Raw genomic sequence first — 23,590 nt, 5'->3', positions numbered from 1 at the left:
GGCCTAGTCTAATCTCACACCAGTGTAAACACAATCACAATGAGGCTGTTTATTTTTAGTCTTTTGTTAAACATCAAAAATTGAACATTAGAACTCCCATCTCTTCTGGCACTAATGTACACTGAAAAGTCCAAACATCTCTATGCAGCCATTTCAGCTCCTAGTTTTGGATACAAAAGCTGCAAGGTTAATAATTTAAGTAATATAATGGGATACCAGGAAACTAGCTAGTTAAATAAGAGACAAAATCAATATAATACTGACTTAAACCTCCAGTTATTTGGGAAGCTTAAAATTAACACAAAACATGCACAAGCTGATTTCTGATGAACAATTAAATATACCTCAAAACAACCTATTTGATTACAAATCCCTTTTTATAAGTCTCAATCAACCCTTTTATTCACCTTGGTCTTTTCCTCAACAAGAACATGATCTTTAAAGGAAATACAGAAGTTATTTATTAAATTGCTAATTTAATTAAAATCATACCTGAGTTGTTTGCATGGGCAATGGAAGAGGCAGCAATTCTGAAAGCAGTATAAGTCCAGAGAAAAATCCTTCAGGAATTCGTAAAATTGAAGAGAGGACCTCCTTTAACATTAAAGACCAAGTATTATTGGCCAAAGTTTCTTCTGAAATTGTCAGTTTTTCATTAACTCCCTGGGTAAAGGTCAATAAAATATCAATAATGTCATTCTGAATTTTTTGTTCATCACTATCTAAACGGCCTGAGAGAGGGATAGAACACAGAAGCATATGTAAAGAAACAAGTGCTGAAGGAACACGCATGTCTTTAAATTCAAAAGATCCACCCCTCAGGAGCTCAGTTAACATGGTTTTAAGGAGATTAAGTGTACATCGCGCCATGGAAATGGTAGTAACTCTATGAAGTGTGGTTCCCATGTTGACATGGAGCCTCCAAGGCTGAATAAGAATACTGTTCAACTTTTGCAGAACCCGAATGAAGGTGTCCATTCCTTCAGCAGAAAAGAGCTGAATAACTGCAAGGTTCCATTTAAGATCCTTCTGTTGACCTGTAAAGGGGCGGAGGAGGAACGAGGAATTAACTTTCACACATCTCATATCAATTATATTTAAATCAGTCTTTATCAGGTGTGATTAAATAACAAATACTCAGAAGACTGTTTTTTCTGTATCAGTAATATACCTTCAACAGGAGGTGGCGGGCATGCAACATGACAAAGAACACGGAGTGCAGTAAGAAGACCAACTCCTTCCTGGGTCATCAAACTATCAATATTCTATTAAAAAAGAATAAAGAACATATGTTACAAGGGACTAATTTTCAACAAAGATATGCTTGATACATTATACTAACCTATTTTACTAGTCTACATCATGTCAGAAGACTATTTAGGCATCACAATATATACAAAAAAAATTAAAGAGATTTTTTGTTATAAAGACAGAAGAGTCTGAACTAACTGATATGGATCATTAAAGAAAGCTGGATCTTATTGACATTCATTTTTCCAACTCTTCAAAAACCTGGTTCACTCTGTCTATGTTCTACTCATGGGCATGACTGAAATTACCAAGTACTGATGCTCTTCAGTTGCAGAAAAAGCCCTGTCAAAATTTACAAACATACAATACTTTAGGAAAACACTTCAAACTGTCGCACTAAATTCCATATGTCATCTTCCATCACAGATAACTGCCAGGTTGTTAGCAACTTTTAAGACTGCTTCCTCTTACAAAAATCAGCCTACTCCTTCCTTCTATTTCAATGGCATCACAATCTGCTATGGAAGTCACAGACTTTTCAAATGTTGGACTGAGACATCAAGAATGGAAGGACAAATTGATTGCATGGGCAAAAGCTTCTAATGTCACATTCTCAAACAAAGTAACATCTGTATCAAAAATTTTACTAACCTGTTTAATATATTCAATGAGATTTGGGATACAATTAATTTCAAATCTAAGATTTTTCAAAGGTTCAAGCCACTTGCAGAGCTCTAAAAAACAAGATAATATTTTGGTGAACAGAAAAGTCAAACTAGAATTGTATTTGTTTTATAAATCCATGCTTTAAGAATAATTTAATTGATACAGACTATGCTATGCACTTAGATGAAAATTTGATAGGTATCAGCCATTGTATGAATTATAAACAGAAAGGATTTTAATGATCTGCATTAACATGAGGAAGAAAAAAAATCACATTAAGGCAGGACATACATCTGATTTGAATGCTGTCATATTCAGCTCATGCAAGTTTGGTGCTGAAATGATTTTTTGGCATATGACCATCTTATGGATAATCACCTTCTAAATGGAATGAAAGTGAACAACTGGAACACTGCTAGATTGGCAAGGCATTTTCCCTTTCTAGTAATTTTTTGGGGGAAGTCCCTTGTGAAGAGATTTCTTCTAGAAACAATATCAACATGTTGTTATCTGTCAGAAACACTTCTGTCCCTATTTTCATTACTCCTACTCATACACGTAAACAATTTGTAAACATCACTTTGCATGTAAAACTAAATTATAAATTTTTTTCTTATTTATTTTAAATTAAATACACACACCTAAAGAAAATCTCTCATGGACTCTAGGGGCCCTAATTCCCTTTAAAAAACACAATGCCAAAGCCATTCAGAACCAAAAAAGCAGCACATTCCTCTCACGCAGAGAGGCACATAAAATAGGTAATTACAAACCAAATCAAAATCTCCTGCTCCTTAAATGCCCAACTGAACCCCATCCCCAGCCACAGGGCGTTCTCCATCAAAGTTCCTCAACTATGGTGTTCACTCCCCTCCTTGGTCCACAACAACCTAGACTTGTCAACCTGCCAGTTTGGGGGTTCACAGGTGGAACAGCTGGAAGCTGAAGAATGGTTTATGTAGGATTTCATGATGTGACTGGGTAGAGTGGCATCCCTCTTGGGCAAAAGGCTGGTAATTGGAAAAACTGATTAACTGAAAGTTTTGTATTGAAAATTTTTTGTTTCTAGTAGTGCATTTTAATGTTTGGAGGGGGCCCAGAGTTCTGGGCTGGTGGGAGAAAAATTAAAAAAAACAGCCAAAGTAAGAATCAGCCACTGACTCCCTATTTTTGCTAAATCTTCCCTTCCTAATTATTTCCAACAAAGAGTGCAAATTTCCTGCAATTATCTGATATTCTTGGTAATGAATATTACATAAAATATAAACTTGGAAAGTATTCAAGTTGAAGAACTCATATTAGTATAACAGAAAAAATTATACATCTTTTCAATGACTCAGCCTAATCATACACAGCTAAAAAGGGAATTTCATTATACCCATTATCAAAACCAGATGATCATGAAGTACTAATTACCAACATACAAAAAAAATTTCTATACATTCCGAACAATTCACTTGATAATAACACATACTGTACCTTGCAATTTGGTGTTATTTTCATCTGCCTTACAAAGCTTCAATAAAGGCGCTGAGTACTGTTCCAGCATTTGGACATCACTGGAAGACTGAACCACCAGCAAAACAAGTATGCATGCATAATTATACGCTACCGACTTCTTGGACTTGGAATCACTGAAAGAAGGATACAGGATTTTCCTCTTAAATTCTAGGCTAGCACACTGGATACTTGATAAATTTTTTCACTCCTGAGCCTTTATGAATCTGCCTGCAGAACTCTATCTTCATTACAAGTTCACCTACAGAATTTTTATACTGTGGAATAAAAATCACTCTCTTTATAGTAGTTTTTGAAAACTAAAACAATTGACAAGAGTTCAAAATATAATTAATATCTGGTCAGTTTGGGTTTTTTACAGTAATTGCTACTTATATAGTTTAGACATTTCTTATGTTTCCCCTTTTGAAACTTCAGTACTCAAAAAAAGGGAAATGGATAGCATTGGCTATATTCAAGCAAGCAGAGAGTATATTTTCTTACGCTGCTTCACCAGTGCTATTCAAGAAAGGAATAAATAAATCTGCTCCTCAAGTCATAAGTCTCTCCAGAAAAACATAGTGACAACATTTTCAAGTTTTGGGGAAACTTGTAATGTGGAAAAAAAAAATCATCTCTTGTACTGTATAGTCCCCAATCAGAAAGCCACGGCAAAGAATGAGTTTCAGCTGGCAAGAAATGTTAGACACAACAAAAAAGAGTTCTTCAAATACGTCAGACAAAAAAGAAAGACCAAGGATGGTGTGGGTCCACTGCTCAATGGAGAAGGAGAACTGGTAACAGAAGATGATAGGAAAGCAGAGCTGCTCAATGTCTACTTTGTTTCAGTCTTCTCACAAAAAATAACGTGATCAGACAACTAGTGAAATTACCACAGACAATACAGGGGAAAAGTAAAGAACATTTCAGAGACCTTCTGACCAATCTGAATGAATTCAAATCAGTGGGGCCAGATGCTATTCACCCGAGGGTACTGAAGCAATCAGCTGAAGAAATCTCGGAGCCACTGGCAATAATATTTAAACTCATGGATGTCAGGAGAGGTCCCAGAAGGCTGGAAAAGGGCTAACGTAGTGCTCATCTTTAAAAAGGGGGGGAAAGGAAGAGTCGGGGAACAGCCTGACTTTGATTCCTGGGAAGCTAAGAGAAATGTTTAAAACATTCAATATGTGAATACCAGGAGAATGAAGGGGTGACCACTAGCAGCCAGCATGGATTTACTAAGAACAAATCATGCCAAACCAGCTTGATTTCCTTCTTTGACAAAGTAACTGGTTTGGTGGATAGGAGGAATGTGGTGAACATAATATACCTGGACTTCAGCAATGCTTTTGACACAGTTCTACATGACATTCTGATAAGTAAAACTGAAGAAATGTGCGCTAGGTGGAACTACCATTAAGCGGATACATATAATTGGATAAAACACAACTGCAAACAAAAAGTAACTATTAATGGAATGATGTGGGATGGAGGGAGGTCTCAAGTGGGGTTCCACGGGGATCTGTTCTGGGTCCAGTCTCATTTAACATATTTATTAATTACCTGAATGTAGGAATAGAGAGCATACTGATCAAATCTGCAGATGACAGAAAGCAATGGGGGTTGCCAACACTTTGGAGGATAGAGAGAAAATTCAGATAAATTGGAGAACTGGGCTATAGACAACACAATGAAATTTAACGAAGACAAATGTAATGTGCAACACTAAGGGAAGAACAACCAAATGCACAAATGCAAAACAGGGGATAACTGGCTTGGTGGCAGCACCATTGAGAAGGATCTGGGAGTTGTGGTGGATCACAACCTCAACATGAGTCAGCGATGCAATGCTGTTTCAGGGAGGGGGGCAATTTTAGGTTGCATTAACGGAGGCATAACATGCAAGTCACGGGAGCGGATAGTACCACTCGGCACTGGATAAGCCTCAGCTGGTCACTTTTGGTCACCAATGTATAGAGAGGTTGTAGAGAAACTGGAAAGGATCCAGAGATGAGCGACAAAGATGATCAAAGGGATGGAATGCAAGCCATGTGAGTAGGGCCCTACCAAATTCACAGTCCATTTTGGTCAATTTCATGGTCATAGGGTTTTTAAAATTGTAAATTTCATGATTTCAGAAATCGGGGGGAGGGAGATGTTTAGTTTGGAAAAGATTAAGGGGGAACAAAAAAACAGTCTTCAAATACTTGAAAGGCTGCCATAAAAAAAAAATAAAAAGATGGAGAAAAGTTTTTCTCTCTTGCCACAGAAGGCAAGACAAGAAGCAGTGGGTTCAAACTACAGCATAACAGATTTAGATTAAATCTCAGGGAAAAAATTCCTAACTGCAAGGACAGTAGGAGAAGGAAACAGACTGCTTAGGGAGGTTGTGGAAGCTCCTTCACTGGAGGTTTTCTAAAGGAACTGGATAGCCACCTGTCTTGAATGGTTTAGACACAACAAATCCTGCATCTTCACAGAGGATTAGACTAGATGACCCTTGCTGTCCCTTCTAACCCTACGATTCTATACCTGGTTTCACAAGCAAACAGTAAGCTTGGATAAAACACTGCTTAATATTTCGTAATTTTCTTTAAAAACTGACCAACAGTGAAACAACTAAACATTTTTCTTGAGGACCTATATAGTTTCTATGCTAACAGATATTTGATTACAAAAGATGTCTGCAATTTCTATGCTGTAATTCTATTTTGAATCAATGGTGATTCTGCAAAACTATCAAAGCGTAAGATTTTCTTTTGTTGTCTTCCACGCCATCTACTTCTTTACAAAGGGGACAGCTAGTATATGCAAATAAGGAGTAAACACAAATATACAATTACCCTAAAGCTTCTTTGGAATAGTATTCCATTAAAGTAATAAGACTTTGGAGGTTCTTCTCAAGGCTGAACACATGAGCTACAGCAGATCTTCCAACAGGGTTAAAAGTAATCAGGTAAAGGTTATGAAGTGTTCCCAAGAGGTCCGAATGGTCAGTTTCCTCACTGGCTGTGCACCGCTGAAAATGGCAGAATAATTCTGAAATATACTGCAATGTCTGTGTTGAATGCAGGAGCCACAAGGCAAATGCATCATCACTGGCACCATCTGATTGGAGACCTTCTTCTTGATCTGGATCAGAAAACTGACACAGCGCCCTAATCAACAGGTTTGTTGCTTCATACTCAGACAGGAAGAAGAGGAGACCTTTTTGTGACTGTCCCAGGAACTTCAACACATCTCTGACAGCCTGAAGCACACCAGGATGAGCACTTGTTATTGGAATGGATAGTAGCAAGGTGATAGATTCCAAGAAATGGTGACTATGAAGGTATCTGCAGAAAGGTAAAACAGAAGTATCTGTAACATATGATGATCTGGATACATAGAACGTTGGACCACCAGAATTTATTCTTTTGTATATTATGAGAAACCATATATTAACCATACTTCATGATTAAGTAGCAGAATTCTGAGCCTTTTTTCCACAATGTAATTATTGTAACTATGTAATGAGGAGTAAATCCCCATTGAAATAAATATTGTACACAATAAAATCACACATTGAACACCACCACCAATGAGCAAAAACTTTAATTTTTGGAATAGTCTAAATTTTTAGGACTTGAATCCTCAACCTTAACTTTTTAATACTGCTAGTTCTTGAACTTAATTTCTCTTTAAAAAAAGACAAAACACAACAACTTCTTTAGGATTCCATCTTGGGGTTTTTTTGTACATAGAGATGGGCTTTAAAAGGCATCTTTTGCAATATACAGACGCCCTGCCCATTCAGTCCTTGGTCACTTTGCTGCAGCTGCCAATACTGACAGTGAAGGATTTTGTGATACGGATGCTTGTCCACAGCAGGAACTAGTCTCAGACCATCAAGTGCAAGCTCTTCTGGGGAAGGGATTGTCTTTTTGTTAAATGTTTGTACAGTACCTTGCACAGTGGACCCTGATCCACAAATGGGGCTCGTAGGTGCTACCATAATACGACTAATAAATAGTAAGACGGTAACAACTTTGGGTTAGTATTAACATAGGCTGAACTGGAAACAACAACATAATTGCAATCCCATAAGCCATCCAGTCCTCCCAAAAGCTTATTAAAGCAATAGGTAAGCCTCCACTAAAGCTATATTAGCAAAGTGAAAAATCTAGCGTAATGTTAGTCATTGCTTTACTCTATTGCGTATGTAGTTCATAAAACATGCATAGGTACCAAACTGAAAAAAGAACCCAGTTCTGGTACCCAAAGCTGGTATCGAAAGTGAACCACTGCTGTCTTACCTGAAAAGGACAGGATACGGATCATCCCTTTCTGGAGGTCCTGTAATGCGTGCCATTGTTGGAAAAGATTTTACTGGTGGCTGAATCATTGTATGTGGTGCAGTCTCCATCAAATGAAAGATTTCATCTAAGAGGCTAATAAGTTTTTCTACTTCTCCTTCACTGATATTAGAAGATTCCAAAAGATGATCCATATCCATAGGTGCCTCCACATCATTTTCATATTCTGGGTTGGTTCTCTCAAGTCCAAGGTCTGGTTCCTGCTCAGACTCCATATGATTAGGAAGGGGAGGAGTATTCTCCGCTAACTGGTCACCAAGCTTTTTAATGTCTGACAGAATCTCATAGAAATGGCATTTCTGCAGAATTGCAGAACCTGCAGTGACTACTCTCACAGTCTGATCTAATAGTATGAGCTCCAAGAGTTTCTGATAACCACTTTTTTCGTGTATCTCTAACCCACCTCTTAAAAACATTTCCATTCCCTCAGTCATGCTGATAACACTATCCAAAGCTTTAAAAGCATTAAGTTTAAGGGAAGATGAAACATGATCTGCAAATAACAATTCAAATAATGCATTAATAACTCCTGAATGCAAGAGTCCCATGATTCCTTGAGTCCCACATTCTGCTAGCGATGACACCAATTTTGTTCCAGCTTTAAGCTGTCGGACATTCAAAGCAATAGGCTGCCTGAGAGCTACCTGCAAGTTTAAAGCCTGCATTGTCCAATCTACTAATTGGGTAATATAGTCCTGTGTTGTGTTCTTCACTTCCAGGTAGCTTAGTCCTTTTGTTATTAAATTTGGAATTTCTTCTAAAGCTGTGACCCACTTTGCACCCCTTTCTTCCTGATATAATTCCAGGAGTTCAGTTAGCTTAACTGAGGCTTCTACTGCCCCTGAATTTTCCTTGTCTGGATCTTGATCCTTTATCTTACCAACTTCAACCTCAAATATGGTCTTGTAAGGACAATTAAAGTACAAAAGAGGTCCAAGCTCTCTTTCATAAGGCTCATATGTCACAGGTGGCACTGAGGCTAGATCCTCAGGAGTATATTCAATATCAAAGCTTGGATACTTAAATGTTTCACGTTCCAGATCAGCAATTCCATCTTCATCACTTGAAATCTGCTCATAGCCATCATCACCTGCAAAAGAGTTAAGTTTAATTTAATAAATAAATCAGTTACATCAAGCCCAGTTTATGAACTTCAGAGAACTACTCAATGTACACCGCTACCCTGATATAACACAGTCGTGGGGAGCCCAAAATCCCTACCGCGTTATAAGTTAAACGCCGTTATATTGGGGTAGCAGTGGCAGGGCTGCAGCGGTGATTTAAAGAGCCCGGGGCTCCGGCCGCAGGGAGCCCCAGGCCCTTTAAATCACCGGTGGAGTCCCGCTGCCGCAGCCCCAGCGTAGCGGCAGCAGGGCTCCAGCAGTGATTTAAAGGGTCTGGGGCTCCCCGCAGCAGCCCTGGGCCCTTTAAATCGCCGGCGAGCCCTGCTTCCGCAGCTCCGGGGTAGCAGCGGCAGGGCTCCAGCGGTAATTTAAAGAGCTCTGGGCTCCGGCCACTGCAGGGAGCCGGGCCCTTTAAATCGCCAGCCCAGCCCCGCTGCTACAGTAGCAGCAGCAGGGCTCCACCGGTGACTTAAAGGGCCCAGGGCTCCCCGCAGCAGCCGGAGCCCCGGACCCTTTAAAGCACTGCCCGAGCCCCGCTGCCGCAGCCCCAGGGTAGCGGCAGCAGGGCTCCGGCGCTGACTTAAAGGGCCTGGGACTCCCCGCAGCAGCCAGAGCCCCGAACCCTTTAAAGCGCTGCCCAAGCCCCACTGCTGCAGCCCTGGGGTAGCAGCGGCAGGGCTCCAGCGGTGATTTAAAGGGCCCTGGGCTCCCCGCAGCAGCCGGAGCCCTGGACCCTTTAAAGCGCCGCCGGAGCCCCGCTGCTACCGCGCTATATGCGAACCCGTGTTATATTGGGTCACGTTATAGCGGGGTAGCAGTGTACAAAAGTAATATACAAATTTCTATTTGGAAAATATAAAATATCCAAAACACTGAAAGATTTCTTTCTATTACTATACTTGGAAGTCAAAATTAGTAGACTACTCTTTGTCACAGCATGGCTGTAGCACATCCATGAAGAAGGAAGCAAAGAGCCTGTTTACTAGAGTGAGAAATCCAATCATAAAATGATAATTCTAGACAACATTATGTAACAGCAGCAGCATATATCATAATTACTCTTTTAAACATCTCTGATTATGAAAGGCTGATACAATAAGCTGAACAGCTGCTAAAAGTCTCTCCCTGATAATTTTATTCAGGCTTAAAAAAATCTTTCCATAAATCTAGTTATCTCTTCCTTCTTAATGTTCATTGCTTGGCTGCTCTTCTCTGCTGGAGTCCCTATGAGCCAACAGAATTCCTTTGTACTCTTTGAAATGCTGACATTCTATTGGAATGTTGGCACAATGGAACAAACCAGAGCAGGTCCATGGAGCAGCAATGGAAGGGTGTCTTGCTCCACACACGTGGCAAGTTAGGCATCAGTGAAGTGGTTAAACAATTTTCAAGGCTGAGAAGCATGGATTATTTTGGGTCAGATAGGCATATATTAATTGGTCACTTTCCTGAGAACACAAGGGGCTTCTTGGGCATTGGTGAATATCAACCTTCCCTTTTCCTTTCCATATATTTTCACATATCCTTGAAAATTCAGTCTAATTCCTTTCCAAAATATTCAATCCTCCATCATGTAATTATAAAAGTTTGTTACTGTGGTATCAGTCATGGGCAGTGGAGTTTGGGCAGGTTTTATTTGTTTTTCAGGGAATATTGGGCGGGTTATATTTTAAGAAAATAAAGATTATTGAGTTGTCATAGCACAGGGTTTAATACCAGCTATTTTGAAACTTACTTGTTCATTGAATTAATTTGGTTATTTATCAAGTAAAAGGTGCAAGATAGTATAGGTAAAGCACACATACACCTTCACAGTTACTGAGATAGAAGAATCGGATTTTTTATTAATAAATAATAATTTACATTTATAGGGCCTTTCTTCCACGTTCTTTACAAATTGAGAAAAAGACAAGCTAAGTGACTTGCCCAAATGTCACACAATCAAAGCAGTGATAGAGCCTAGGATAAGAATCAGATCTACTCACTCCGAGTCATCTGCTTTAATCTTTTGACTCCACTCCCTCAAAAAATTCTATAATATCAGTCATTTCTATTTGTGTATATTACTCACCTTCACCCTCTTCCTCCTCCTCACCTTCCTCTTCTTCATCTTCCTCCTCCTCCTCCTCCTCGTCTTCTTCCTCAGGAATACTCTCTACTGTATGGCCATCCTCCTCGTCCTCTTCCTCATCTTCCTCAACATCCACATCTTCCTCCTCATCCTCCCCTTCTTCTGGCTGCTCCTCCTCTACCTCCCCTTCATCAGAGTACTGGCCTTCTTGGTGAACGGATGTTCGATCAGGAGAAATTGGCTCAAAGTAGTCCTCCCTATGATCAACATCATCTTCCTTTTCCCCAGCCACTGAAAAAGTAAGGGATAAATCTCATTATTACTAAACCCAGTAGTTAACAATGTTTACAGGTTTTGTGGTGTGAAGAGTGAAATTAAAAAAAAAAATTTCAAAAAGCATTCAAATGCTTTTACTTAACATTCACTACAATTATTTATCTTATTACAATTGTATTTACATAAACAGTTCTATGCACTTTTAATCCATAGTAAAAATGTATAGACTACTACTGTACTTTGATTCTGTAGTCCTTATGCAGGAAAAAAATTCACTGAAGTCCATGGAAATTTTGCATGGGATATAGAGTGCAGGATCAGGCACTACACGGGTCTATATTTAATGTTTCAAATGTTTACACTGAATATAGTTATTGAAAATGGTACATCAGAACAAGGGGTTCTCCTACCAATCCTACACCTGCATTGCTTTTCCTAAAGAGCATAGAATCATAGAATATCAGGATTGGAAGGGACCTCAGGAGGTCATCTAGTCCAACCCCCTGCTCAAAGCAGGACCAATCCCCAGACAGATTTTTGCCCCAGATCCCTAAACGGCCCCCTCAAGGATTGAACTCACAACCCTGGGTTTAGCAGGCCAATGTTCAAACCACTGAGCTATCCCTTCCCCCGCAATGAATCTGTCAACATCAATGAGAGCAGAAAGCTCACCTACCACTAGGTAACATGGTAGGCCTTTTTCCCCTCATTATCCACTGCTGTGCAGTAGACAGAGAATAAGAATCTATATTAGCTATACCTGTCACAGGCATGGGCTCATCTTCATCATCATCAGGAGGTGGAGGGCCTGGAGGAGTCCTTGGTCCCCTGGGCTGTGGTCTTGGAGGGCTCCCATTGAACTGATCTTCTTTCTCCCCATCAACTATATTTTTGTTTTTCGAAAAACAAAAAAATTTATTTTAGGGGAGAAAGATGGAAAATGTAGCACATTTTACAATGTAGGTGCCAACCTTGATTAGGAAGCACCCCTCATGTAGCATATGCACCTTCATCATGCAACATCTAGGGGAAATGTTCACTGGAAGGTGCTCTCATGCTGAAACCACCCTTGCTGAATCACCCAAAAAGATTTAAAGCCACCGGGTGAATTAAAAACTAACAGAAGCCACTGCTTATGAACAAAGACATTTCTTACAGAAACACTGCGTTCAAGATTCATTTTAGAGTTTTTTTTAAATCATAAGTTACAGTGAAGATTTGTATTTACTTAGCCACTTGATTATTTGCTTTCAACGTGTCTAGTAATACTATAAATCTACCATGACTAGTTAAAATTATTTAAAATCAAATTTTAATCTGAAGCTGAATGTTTATAATACAATAGTTATATTTCTACAGTAAAATGATTAAAGATCTGAACAGTGCAGTTCTCTCCCTAATTCTGAAACCATTACTGAGGCAGAAATGGAAACCTGTTCGTGACTGCTGCACAGGGCCACTCTACTTCTGGTATGATCACAGTCGCTTTTTAGCAACCTGAGAGTCACAAACAGAAGGCTAAGTAAAAGGCTTTCCTTCGTGTCCTTTAACTACTGCTTTGTTCATTAACTCTCAGTTTTGGAAGCAGTGATTTTAGTCACCAACACTTTTACTTAAAGTTTAGCTCATGGGAAACACAAATTAATTTACGTCTTCAGCTGCACCCTTTCATCAAGTACCTTGTGTTAATCAAAGTCACTTGCTCTCACTAAAAGCATTAGAAAAAGAAGAGGAACTTATTAAGAAATATTCTATATAAAACCTACAAAGAGATAACATGGAAAGAGACAAAAATTTACAGCTGGATAATTAAGTCCAATGAAATCTCAGAATATGAAGATTACCCTTTAGCCGCTAGGATAATTAATTTTAATGAAAAAACTTTTGCTGTCCTACTTCAGATGATTCTGACATACTTACCATGTTTTGGGTTTCTTTTCAAACCTGGTTGTTGCTGGGGAGGAGGAGGTGGTGGTGGAGGGGGTGGAGGAGAATCTCTGTCATGACTTATTACCCTATCAACTGATCCATATATTGCTAATGTCAGACAGTTGTACCAGCCTCTTAGGACCAATCCATCCGTGTTGACCTAGTTTGTAAAAGAAAAAGCATCTTTAAAAAACTCAAAGTGAATTTGAGGCTCTTTACTTAATTTTAAATTATTAGTTCTGTATCGGTATATGCTTAAAATACACACAAGAAAAACTGCAGATTAATATATTTTATATCTCTTCAAGGTTTTGAAATATTAACATATTGATTATACCACATGAATAATTTTACAACAAAAAGAATTCATTATAACACACTGTCAAAGCCACTAAATCCAGTATATTAAAATATTCACTGGGGCGGATCGCACTGGAATGCATCAGACAAACCTAACGGATATGCTCAGATGTGGGCTACAATCATCAATAACAATTCTGGTTTGTAACTGTGAAAAAATTATTAAATGACTTAAATAAGAGCTTTATGTAGCTCAAAAGCTTCTCTCTTGCACCAACAAAAGTTGGTCCAATAAAAGATGTTACCTCACCCACCTTGTTTCTCTAACAAATCAGTACTGATATGCCTCTGCATTAGTAATAAGTAATCTGAAAGGAAAAAGGCTAAACCCTCTTTATTCTTCACATAGTAGTATACGCGTGATGTTTGATTTAGTGTTTTCCAAATATGCAGACTGAGACCAGAGACCAGACATGAAGTGGTTTGGCTCTCTCAAAATGAAGCAACCCTGTTCTCAAACCCCTTCCATTTCATCAATCAAGTCAAATTCTGAGGTGAACATCCACCAAGATGGCTGCAATCACCCAGTTCATTGTTATTAGTGAACTAAATAGGAGCTGTTGAGTGATCAACACTTTTGAAAATCAAGCCACTTACTTGGAACATAACTTTAGGCTACTTTTTAAAATCATGACTCTAGTGCAGGGGTAGGCAACCTATGGCACAGGTGCCGAAGGCAGCACGCGAGCTGGTTTTCAGTGGCACTCACACTGCCCAGGTGCTGGCCACTGGTCCGGGAGGCTCTGCATTTTAATTTAATTTTTAAATGAAGCTTCTTAAACATTTTAAAAACCTTATTTACTTTACATACAACAATAGTTTAGTTATATATTATAGACTTATAGAAAGAGACCTTCTAAAAACGTTAAAATGTATTACTGGCACACAAAACCTTAATTTAGAGTGAATAAATGAAGACTCAGCACACCACTTCTGAAAGGTTGCTGACCCCTGCCCTAGTGTATTATACGATTGAACTGTATGGACTAGCTTAGAATATGAGCTATCCAGAATAGGGTCTTCCCCTACAACTGCTTGCACAGTGCTAAGCACACTAAATAGCAGCATCATGGTAGTCAAATAATAGCCACACAGGAAGAAGAAAAACATTGAAATTATAGCATAAATAGGTACAATTATTACCTTTGCATTGGGTCTAAATATAATTGAAGAGTTCTCATCATATTCAAGGCTGTTAAACAAAACACAAACTTATTTTTCAATGTTTAACAAAAGTCCTTTACACATAAAGTATGGACATTTCTGTACATGACCCTTTAATAATACCTTATTTTCACCTTAAGTGAAAGAAAGAACAAGACTTCAAGCCAGTATCAAAACACTATACAATATTTAGGTTTATCAACTTAGGAATGTAAAAAGCCCAAAGAACTTTCAATATACATTGACATTAAAGGGATACTGTCAGTTAAAAAATCACGGTTGGGATCTTCTACCCAGACCCTTTAAGTATAGATCTCTCTCCCCTAACACAATGAATGAAGAGGGGGGCAACTAGGGTTCATGCTAGGGAAAGAGTAGAAAGAGGCAAATATGGAAGCATAGATGGGCAGGCCTGGATGTACATGTATCCTCTAGTCTCAAAGATTTTCAAGAATAGATAAATTCTAAAGCTGTACTATCTTTTCTGCTGAGCCATCTCCCCTCACAGAAATCTTAAACAGATCCACAAACAGGGTGGGTTCATGGTGGAGGGAACAGAAACATGCTTGCAAACAAATAATTGTGAACTTTTGTTATTAAGGGTGTTTACAAGTAAGGGCCCAATCCTAGAAACACTTTTTACTAACCATAACACTTATTAGCTTTAGTAGTCCCATTACAGAGAACAGGGCTACTCAGTGAAGTAAGTATTATGTCCACTAATCACTATCAGACCCTAAATCTTTATTTTAAAAAATAAGAAACTCCTTTGGAGACTTAACAATACTGTGCTGAATTTCTCATTTCTACACACCAGTAAATGCAGCACATTCTTCTACAGAAAAACATTCAGTGCTATGCAAAAAAATCATGAATGTATGAAGTACATGAATTCGCAAATTCTTACCTTCCCAGCCTGTCAAAAACAGGGGCACTTGGCTTGCTGACATTGTTGAAAAACAGGTCTAACTGAAATGTATGTGGGGATGTCTCTCTGGTGATAGAACAAAGGTAAAAATTAATCCTGTCAGGCTTCACTTACCCAAAACAAATAAGACCTGAAATCTCTAAGATGGTATTGTTTAAAACCTGAAAGAAAATATTAAATATATATATATTGCATATTCAGTGAATGCATAAGCACAGGCTACCTTCCTATATTGCAGTTTTTAACTCTGATTCCCACGTCCCAAACAAAATGCAAGGAATGGGCATCTGAATATTTTAAGACTTACCCATAAGCTCTATTGTCAGGCAAACTTGTGTGAGCTCTTATTCCTGGAGGAATGACACGTACTTCATTTATGTAAACCACACATGGAAAACGAACTACATCTATATTGGTACTTTGCTAAAAACAAAGAGCAAACAAAAGTCATTAAGCTTGAAAAATACTATATTGTTTTTACTTTACATGACAACTTATTTATGTACCCTCTATTTAAAAAAGCACAAACTTAAAAAGGACAATCCTGATAATTTCTTTAACTTCTTATTGTGACAACACCTAAGATTAATGTAATTGAAAGGGTTGAAAAAATCTTTTTTTTTCCAGTTTGTACATTTCTTAGCTTGTGTATAGAAAGTTTCATTGTTTCCCCTACAGAATTATTTCCCTTTTTATTTGTGAGGACCTTTCAAACAGCAACAAGAGGGAGATACATTTCGAAAATTATAGTAAAGACAAAAATTGACAGAGGAACTGAAGCTACTTTCAAAATTCACTAATTTTCAAGTGGACAGTGCCACTTTAAACATTGCCAAGTTTATGATTGTAGAAGAAATAAAATGTGTTCTAATTTTAGATATCAGAAGGTTATTTTATTTTTTTAAGAGCAGCTAACACTGTTGGAGATATTAAAGACTACAGCCAGAATTTTGTGAGAGCTATGCAAAGATACTATTTAGTGCTGACTTTTCTACCTCTGCAGCAGCATATGAAAACTTTCAGACGCTTTAGACATTTCTGCTGACATCATATAAGTCAGGGATGGCAGAGACTTTTCAGGCCATTCAAACACCAGGACTTAGATATGTTTGCACAAAGAAAGATATAAACAAAAACTGAGCTGTGATGGCTTCCAATGTATTAGAAACTGAAAAATAATCAGAGTTTATCAAAGTAAAAGACACTGCCTCAGCAAACACTGATCATTGAAAGTCTCCTTTCACTAAACTGTATATATCCTCATGAGACACATTTATAAAATAGGAAAAATATATTTATCCGTAAATATCAGACAATGTGCAATGAATTAAATTGTGTCTCTTACACATGAGCAGTTACTTTCCCTGAAGCTCATGATCACATTTCTCATTAGAACAGCTTAATACTATATATCCACTAGCCGGCCTATAAATTAACTACCTATCAACATATTCTAAAAAGTGGAACTGCAGTTAAAAGATTTTTAAGACAACAGGAACAAAGGGAAACTAGATAGCTCATGAGACTGCTTATGGCATACAAAATCTTTCACTATTACGTCATCTGTTCAAATCAAACTCTGGTCATTAGTATCTGCTGACTTTCCAGCAATCGATGTGAAATGAATTCATAGCCTCATTCAAGTTTCTAGAGAACAACCACACTGCACAAAGCCACCACTATAATTGAATTCCTTGTAGGAAGTCTTATCAGAAAAGCCAAGGATTAAATTATTATGAACATTTAATTAAACATCTTACTACTAGGGCCCTATTTAAACTGCAGACACTACTGTATTTGGAAACTGTTTATCAAACATTTTCAGCTAAACACAACTGTGTCATTAATGGGGAAGGGGTAGCTCACATTGTTAAAAAAAATTTTAAGAACTATTTTAGATACAAGAATGATTTTTATGAGCTGTTTTAACAAAGTCCACACTAACATACAAAGGTGCACTAAGATGACAGTGCAAAGTGCCAGGTCACACACTTAGGGACAAACAATAAGAATTTTTGCTATAAGCTGAAGACGTGACAGAGGAGAAGGATCTGGGTGTACTGGTCAATCTCAGGATGATTATGAGCTACCAACGAGATACAGCAGCGAAAAAGGCTAAGGCAGTCCTAGGATGAATCAGGAAAGGTACTTCCAGTAAAGATAGAGAAGTGATGTTACCATAATACAAGGCACTGGTGAGACCTAATCTGGAACAGTGTGTGCATTTCTGGTTTCCCACATTTAAGCAGATGAATTCAAACTGGAACAGAGGCAGAGAAGGGCTACTAAGATGATCAGAGGAATGCAGAATCTACTTTACAAGAGGAGACTTAAGGAGTTTGGCTTGTTTAGCATGACAAAACGAAGGCTGAAGGGTGATAGGACTGCATTCTATAAATACATCAGAGGAATAAACTCCAGGGAAGGAAAGGCATTAATTAACTTAATGGCCAATGTTGGAACAAGAACAAATGGACATAAACTGGAAATCAATAAGCTTTAGGCCTGAAATTAGGTGAAGGTTTCTAACCATCGGAGGAGTGATGTTCTGGAACAGCCTTCCAAAGGGAGTAGTGGGGGCAAAAAACCTAACTTGTTTTAAGACTGAGCTTGATAAGTTTATGGAAGAGATGGTCTGATGAGATTGGCCCATATGCTTTTGTAGGCAATCAGGACTGCTATTAGCAAATATCTCCAACAGCCAGAGGTGGGACACTAGATGAGATGGGTTCTGAATTACAACAGAGAATTCTTCCCAGGTGTCCGGCTGGTGTGTCTTGTCCACATATTCATGGTCTAACTCAGGAGTTGGCAACCTTTCAGAAGTGGTGTGCCGAGTCTTCATTTATTCATTTTAATTTAAGGTTTCATGTGCCAGTAATACATTTTAATGTTTTTTAGAAGGTCTCTCTCTATAAGTCTATATATTATATAACTAAACTATTGTTGTACTGTAAAATAAACAAGGTTTTCAAAATGTTTAAGAAGCTTCATTTAAAATTAAAATGTTGATCTTATGCCGCCAGCCCGCTGCTGGTCTGGGCTCAGCCCACTCCCGCTCAAGGGTTCCATCCACCGGCTCCTACCAGCCGGGATCCCGGCTTCCAGACCCGCACAGCCCGCTGCCGGTCTGGGGTCCCGGCCCTGCCCACATACAGTGGGTACCTACCTTCTCCCTGGTTCTGGCCCATTCTCTTCCTCTCTCTGCACTAAGCTGAGGGTGGGAGTGCACTGAGCACAGGGCTGGGGGTGAAAGGTCTGGCCAGGAGCTAGAATGAGGGAGGGGTCTCAGGGTTGGGACAAGAGGTTTGGGTGTGGGGCACTTACCTGGGCAGCTCCCATTTGGTGCGAGGGGTGCAGGTGGGAATGTGGGGGTGGGGGGTGCAGGAGCTCCCATTTGGTGCTCAGGGTGGAGGTGGGAATGTGGGGGGTGCAAGAGTCAGGATGTAGGGGGTGCATGGGGGGCCTGGTATGTGGGGGGGGCGCAAGAGTCAGGGTAGAGGGCATGTGAGGAGGGTGCAGGAGTCAGGGCAGGGCGTGCGTGGGCTGGGTATGTGGGGGGGGCAGAGTCAGAGCTGGGGTTGTGGGGGAGGTGTGAAGGAGTCAAGCAGAGGGCTGGGTGTGTATGAAGGGGGTACAGGGCTCAGTGCAGGGGACTGGTGTGTGTGCGGGGCACAAGGCTCAGGACAGAGGGCTGGGTGTGAGAGGGGGTCAGGGCAGAGGGCTGGGTGTGTGAGGGGGAGTCAGGGCTCAGGGCAGAGGGCTGGGTGTGTGGGGGGGGCTCAGGGCAGAGGGCTGGGAAGTGTGTGCGGGGAGGTCAGGGCAGGGGGTTGGAGGGGATATGCCCCTATTCCACCCCCCCCTTCCCCAAGGCCCTGCCCCCGCTTCTTCTCTGCCTCCGTCAGGAGCAGCGAGCATGCCGACTCTGCTCCTTCCCGACCCCATCCCTCGCACAGGCCATCAGCTGATCAACAGAGAGGAGGGGCAGGATCCCAGCACACTACGGGAAGAGGCAGGGGAGCCGGCAGGACCAAGGTTCTTCCCCCTGCCCCCGCGGGGGGGAAGAGGGGAGCAGAGGGCGGAGAAGAGCAGGCTGGGCCGGATTTTTAATGGCACGCTGCAATCCCAGCACACAGCAGCATGCCATTAAAAATCGTCTCGCATGCCGTCTTTGGCACGCGTGCCATAGATTGCCGACCCCTAGTCTAACTGATCACCATATTTGGGGTCAGGAAGGAATTTTCTCCCAGATCAGACTGGCAGAGGCTCTGGGGGTTTTTTGCCTTCCTCTGCAGCCTGGGACACGGGTTACTTGCTGGGTTGAACTAAAGTAAATGGTGAATTTTCTGTCACTTGAAGTCTTAAATCAAGATTTGAGGACTTCCATAACTCAGCCAGAGATTTTGGGCCTGCTACAGGAGAGGGTGGCTGAGATTCCGTGGCTTGCAAAGTGCAGGAAGTCAGACTAGATGATCATGATAGTCCCTTCTAGCTTAAAGTCTATGGGTCTATGAACACGATTAAGACAACGGAGTGGGATGTTGCTCTTAGTGCTCACAATTTATGAAGAAGAGTAGATCACAAACGTTGTTTGCTTTACAGATTTTTGCTTTGTTTTACAAATACACAGACATCTTTCATCTGGTCCTTTCATTTCTGCTAATACTGTGGAGACATCCCTCATTCAGATTCCAAGCCAGCAAAGCACTTAAGCACATGCATAACATTAATCATATGCGCACTCCTACTGAAGTCAACAAAAGTGCTCGCATGCTTAAAGTTACACATATGAGCAACCAAAAACATAGGATGAGATTCTGTGCCGCACTTCTAAGAGGCGCAGTACAGAATTTGCCGCCATGCAAGGGGAACGGGTAGATGGTTTTAAGCCTCCTTTGGGCCTTCCCCATCCTAGGCTATTCTGGGGAGCTAGAAAAAGCTCCAGCATAACTCAGACAGGCCCGTTGGGCCTGTCTAAGGATATGTCAAGACCACAAATGAAAGTATAATTGTACTGCAGGAAGGCATACCCACATTAGTTTTAATCTGGCTAGGGCGGGTAACAAGAGTAGTAGTGAAGTCAGGGTGGCACTGGCTTCAGCACAAGCTAGCTGCCCCAATGCAAGCCTGCTGAGGACTCTAGTGCAGGACTCTAGTTTCTAGGCTGCACTACAGTCCATGTTATTAGACAAAATGTGGTGGGTGGCGTATCCATGCTACTTGATCTCCACCTAGATCAGACTTGATCTCCATCTAGTTCACGATTTTGTCTGACAGTGGCCAGTCCCAGATGCTTTAGAGGAAGGTGCAAGAAACCACAGCAGGTAGACGTGGGATAATCTGCCCCCATATTAGGTCTCCTCCTGATCTCTTATAATTAGAGACTGGCTTAATCCCTAAAACAAGTTTTAATATCACTTCCAAAAACTATTAATTAAGAATGTAAAAATGGCCATACCGGATCAGACTAATGGTTCATCTAGCGCAGTATCCTGTCTTTCGACAGCAGACTGTGCCAGATGCCTCAGGGAGAAACGAACACAACAGGGAAATTCAATGAGCAATCCATCCCCTGTCATCCAGTCCCAGCTTCTGGCAATCAGACGTTTAGGGACACAGAGCATGATGCTGTTTCCCTGGCTAATAGCCATTGATGGACTTATCCTCCATGAACTTATTTAATTTGTTTTTCAAGCCATTTATACTTTTGGCCTTCAACGCGTCCCCTGGCAATGAGTTCCACATGCTGACTGGGCACTGTGTGAGGAAACCTGCTGCCTGTTGATTTTGTTGGGTAACACAGGAACCAGGGGTCACATGAAGGGGTAAATAGCACTTCCTTATTCACTTTCTCCACACCATTCATGATTTTATAAACTTCTATCATATCCCCCCTTAGTCGTCCCAGTCTTTTTAATTCTCCTCATATGGAAGCTGTTCCATACCCTTAATCATTTTTGTTGCCCTTCTCTGTACTTTTTCCAATTCTAATATATTTTTAAATGGGCCAACAAGAACTGCAAGCAGTATTCAACATGTCAGCATACCACTCCAAGTGTGACTCCAAGATATCTTTGAGTGGTAACAGCTAATTTAGATCCCATCATTTTGTACATACATTTCCAATATGCATTACTTTGCATTTATCAACACTGAATTTCATCTAGACATGAGACCGGCCATACTGGGTCAGACCAAAGGTCCATCTAGCCCAGTATCCTGTCTCCCGGCAGTGGTCAATGCCAGGTGCTTCAAAGGGAATGAACAGAACGGGTAATCATCAAGTGATTCATCCCATCACTCATTCCCAGCTTCTGGCAAACAGAGCCTTGGGACACCATCCCTGCCACTTTGTTGCCCAGTCACCTAGTTTTGTGAGATCCACTCTTAACTCTTCACAGTCTGCATTGGACTTATCCATCCTAAGTAATTTTGTATCATCTGCAAACTCACCACCTCACTGTTTACTCCTTTTCCCAGATCATTTATGAATATATTGAACAGCACTGGTCCCATTAGAGATCCTTGGGGAACTCTGCTATTTAGTCCTTTCCACCGTGAAAACACCAAACACTTTTATTTTAAGACCAAGGTGACAGCCATACAAATGTCCAATCTCTTTTGAATCTAGTTAAATTCTCGGCCTCAATGACTTCCTGCAGATCCACTTCTGACAATTTCACTTTTAACATCATGCTTGCTTAAAGATACATCTCTCCCACACATTAGGTGACACAATCACTGACAAAGTTCTCTGCTGCAACAAAAGTATCTTTGCAACACTGGGCTTCTGTGGCAACAACAAGGAGGGTTACCCTCTGAGACTGGGAGCTTGGTACATCCACACTACACCTACTGTGCAATGGGACACAAAGGACATATGAGCGTAAATGAATATTCCCCTCTCCTCATTAACTGCTGCAAGGGAGAAATGCACCATAGGCTCCAGAACAGCACTCTTATTCCTGACTTCTCCCCTCATCCTCACTCACATAACCTTATCAAACTGTCCCTTTTATAATTCCGCTCCCATTTCCCCCTTTCTCCATCGCCCACCCCTTTAACTTCCTCCACTATCAATTCCTATTTTCTTACTCTGCTACCTCCTCATTAACACCCACCCCATTTCTGCGCTGCCAGTCACCTGCACAACAAGCCACACAACCCTTGCTAAAGTTTAGGGGGCAGGGAATAGCCACCTGTTGTAGCTACAATGCATCAAGCATCTGACCAGGCCGGGGCTTCACCGTGTGATACGAGGGCACTGGGGGTGTCTCCCCTGCACGCTTATGCCATTGTGGCCCCCCTACCCGGATCTGGAACAGGCAGCGTCACCCTCCCAGTCCTTCTCCCTGCCCCTCTAGAGCCCACCCCGAGGCTCGCCCCCGCCTGCGCTCTCCCCCGAACCCTAGCCCCAGCCAGAGCCCCCGCGCTCTCGAGCGGCCCGGCCCAGGGGAGAGGGGAGGATCTCTCTGCCTCCCTCTCTCTTTCTTCGAGGGCAGCTGTACCTCCGCGCTCTGGTGCTTGAAAGTGTCTAAAAACAGCAGCTCCGTTGCGGTCTCACCCGCCATCTTTGCTCGGTAGCAGCGGAAGCACTTCCGGGTGAACACAAGCGCTTCCAGGGTGGCTCGCGGTGCCTGCGCTCTCCAGCCCCTCCCTGAGGGGCTCCCTGGAGCGCGCATGCGCACGCTATTGCGGTTGGGGCCGAGTGAGCGTGAGGAGCAGGGCGCGTGGCGGAAAGGAGGGACGGAACGTTCGCTGGCGGGAGAGGTGGCGTGTAGTGTCGACGGGGGCCCCGCGCGCGGCAGCAGGTGGTGCGGAAAAGCAACGCCTCGTGCGGCGAGCCCCGCCCCCCTCGCGGCTCGCGCTGCCAGCTCCTTGTGCGGGCACAGCGCGGCTAGCCCATGACCTGTAGTGGCGGGAGAAATGTGCTGGTTGCGTTTGTGCCACTCCACCGGCTGTGTGC

At 41.2% G+C, this 23,590-nt stretch overlaps 1 protein-coding gene across 2 annotated transcripts in view; it reads right to left on the bottom strand.

The window, feature by feature from the left end:
- Positions 1–23,240, bottom strand: part of VIRMA (vir like m6A methyltransferase associated) — a 43,369-nt gene extending 20,129 nt beyond the window's left edge. For both annotated transcript variants that reach the window (XM_045007499.1, XM_045007500.1), the window contains exons 1-13: positions 23,133–23,240; positions 15,932–16,047; positions 15,604–15,690; positions 14,676–14,724; positions 13,164–13,332; positions 12,004–12,126; positions 10,968–11,258; positions 7,713–8,862; positions 6,261–6,752; positions 3,397–3,551; positions 1,903–1,985; positions 1,172–1,265; positions 493–1,037 (exon numbers count right to left, since the gene is read on the bottom strand). In XM_045007499.1, the coding sequence (XP_044863434.1) occupies positions 493–1,037; positions 1,172–1,265; positions 1,903–1,985; positions 3,397–3,551; positions 6,261–6,752; positions 7,713–8,862; positions 10,968–11,258; positions 12,004–12,126; positions 13,164–13,332; positions 14,676–14,724; positions 15,604–15,690; positions 15,932–16,047; positions 23,133–23,195 (3,417 nt within the window). In that variant the 5' untranslated portion in view covers positions 23,196–23,240. The remainder of the gene's footprint in view (positions 1–492; positions 1,038–1,171; positions 1,266–1,902; positions 1,986–3,396; positions 3,552–6,260; positions 6,753–7,712; positions 8,863–10,967; positions 11,259–12,003; positions 12,127–13,163; positions 13,333–14,675; positions 14,725–15,603; positions 15,691–15,931; positions 16,048–23,132) is intronic.
- Between the last annotated feature and the right edge of the window lie 350 nt (positions 23,241–23,590).

This window comes from Mauremys mutica, chromosome 2 (genome assembly GCF_020497125.1).
Source record: "Mauremys mutica isolate MM-2020 ecotype Southern chromosome 2, ASM2049712v1, whole genome shotgun sequence".
In the NCBI taxonomy this organism is placed as follows: domain Eukaryota; kingdom Metazoa; phylum Chordata; order Testudines; family Geoemydidae; genus Mauremys; species Mauremys mutica.
This window is presented reverse-complemented; position numbering and strand designations above follow the sequence as displayed.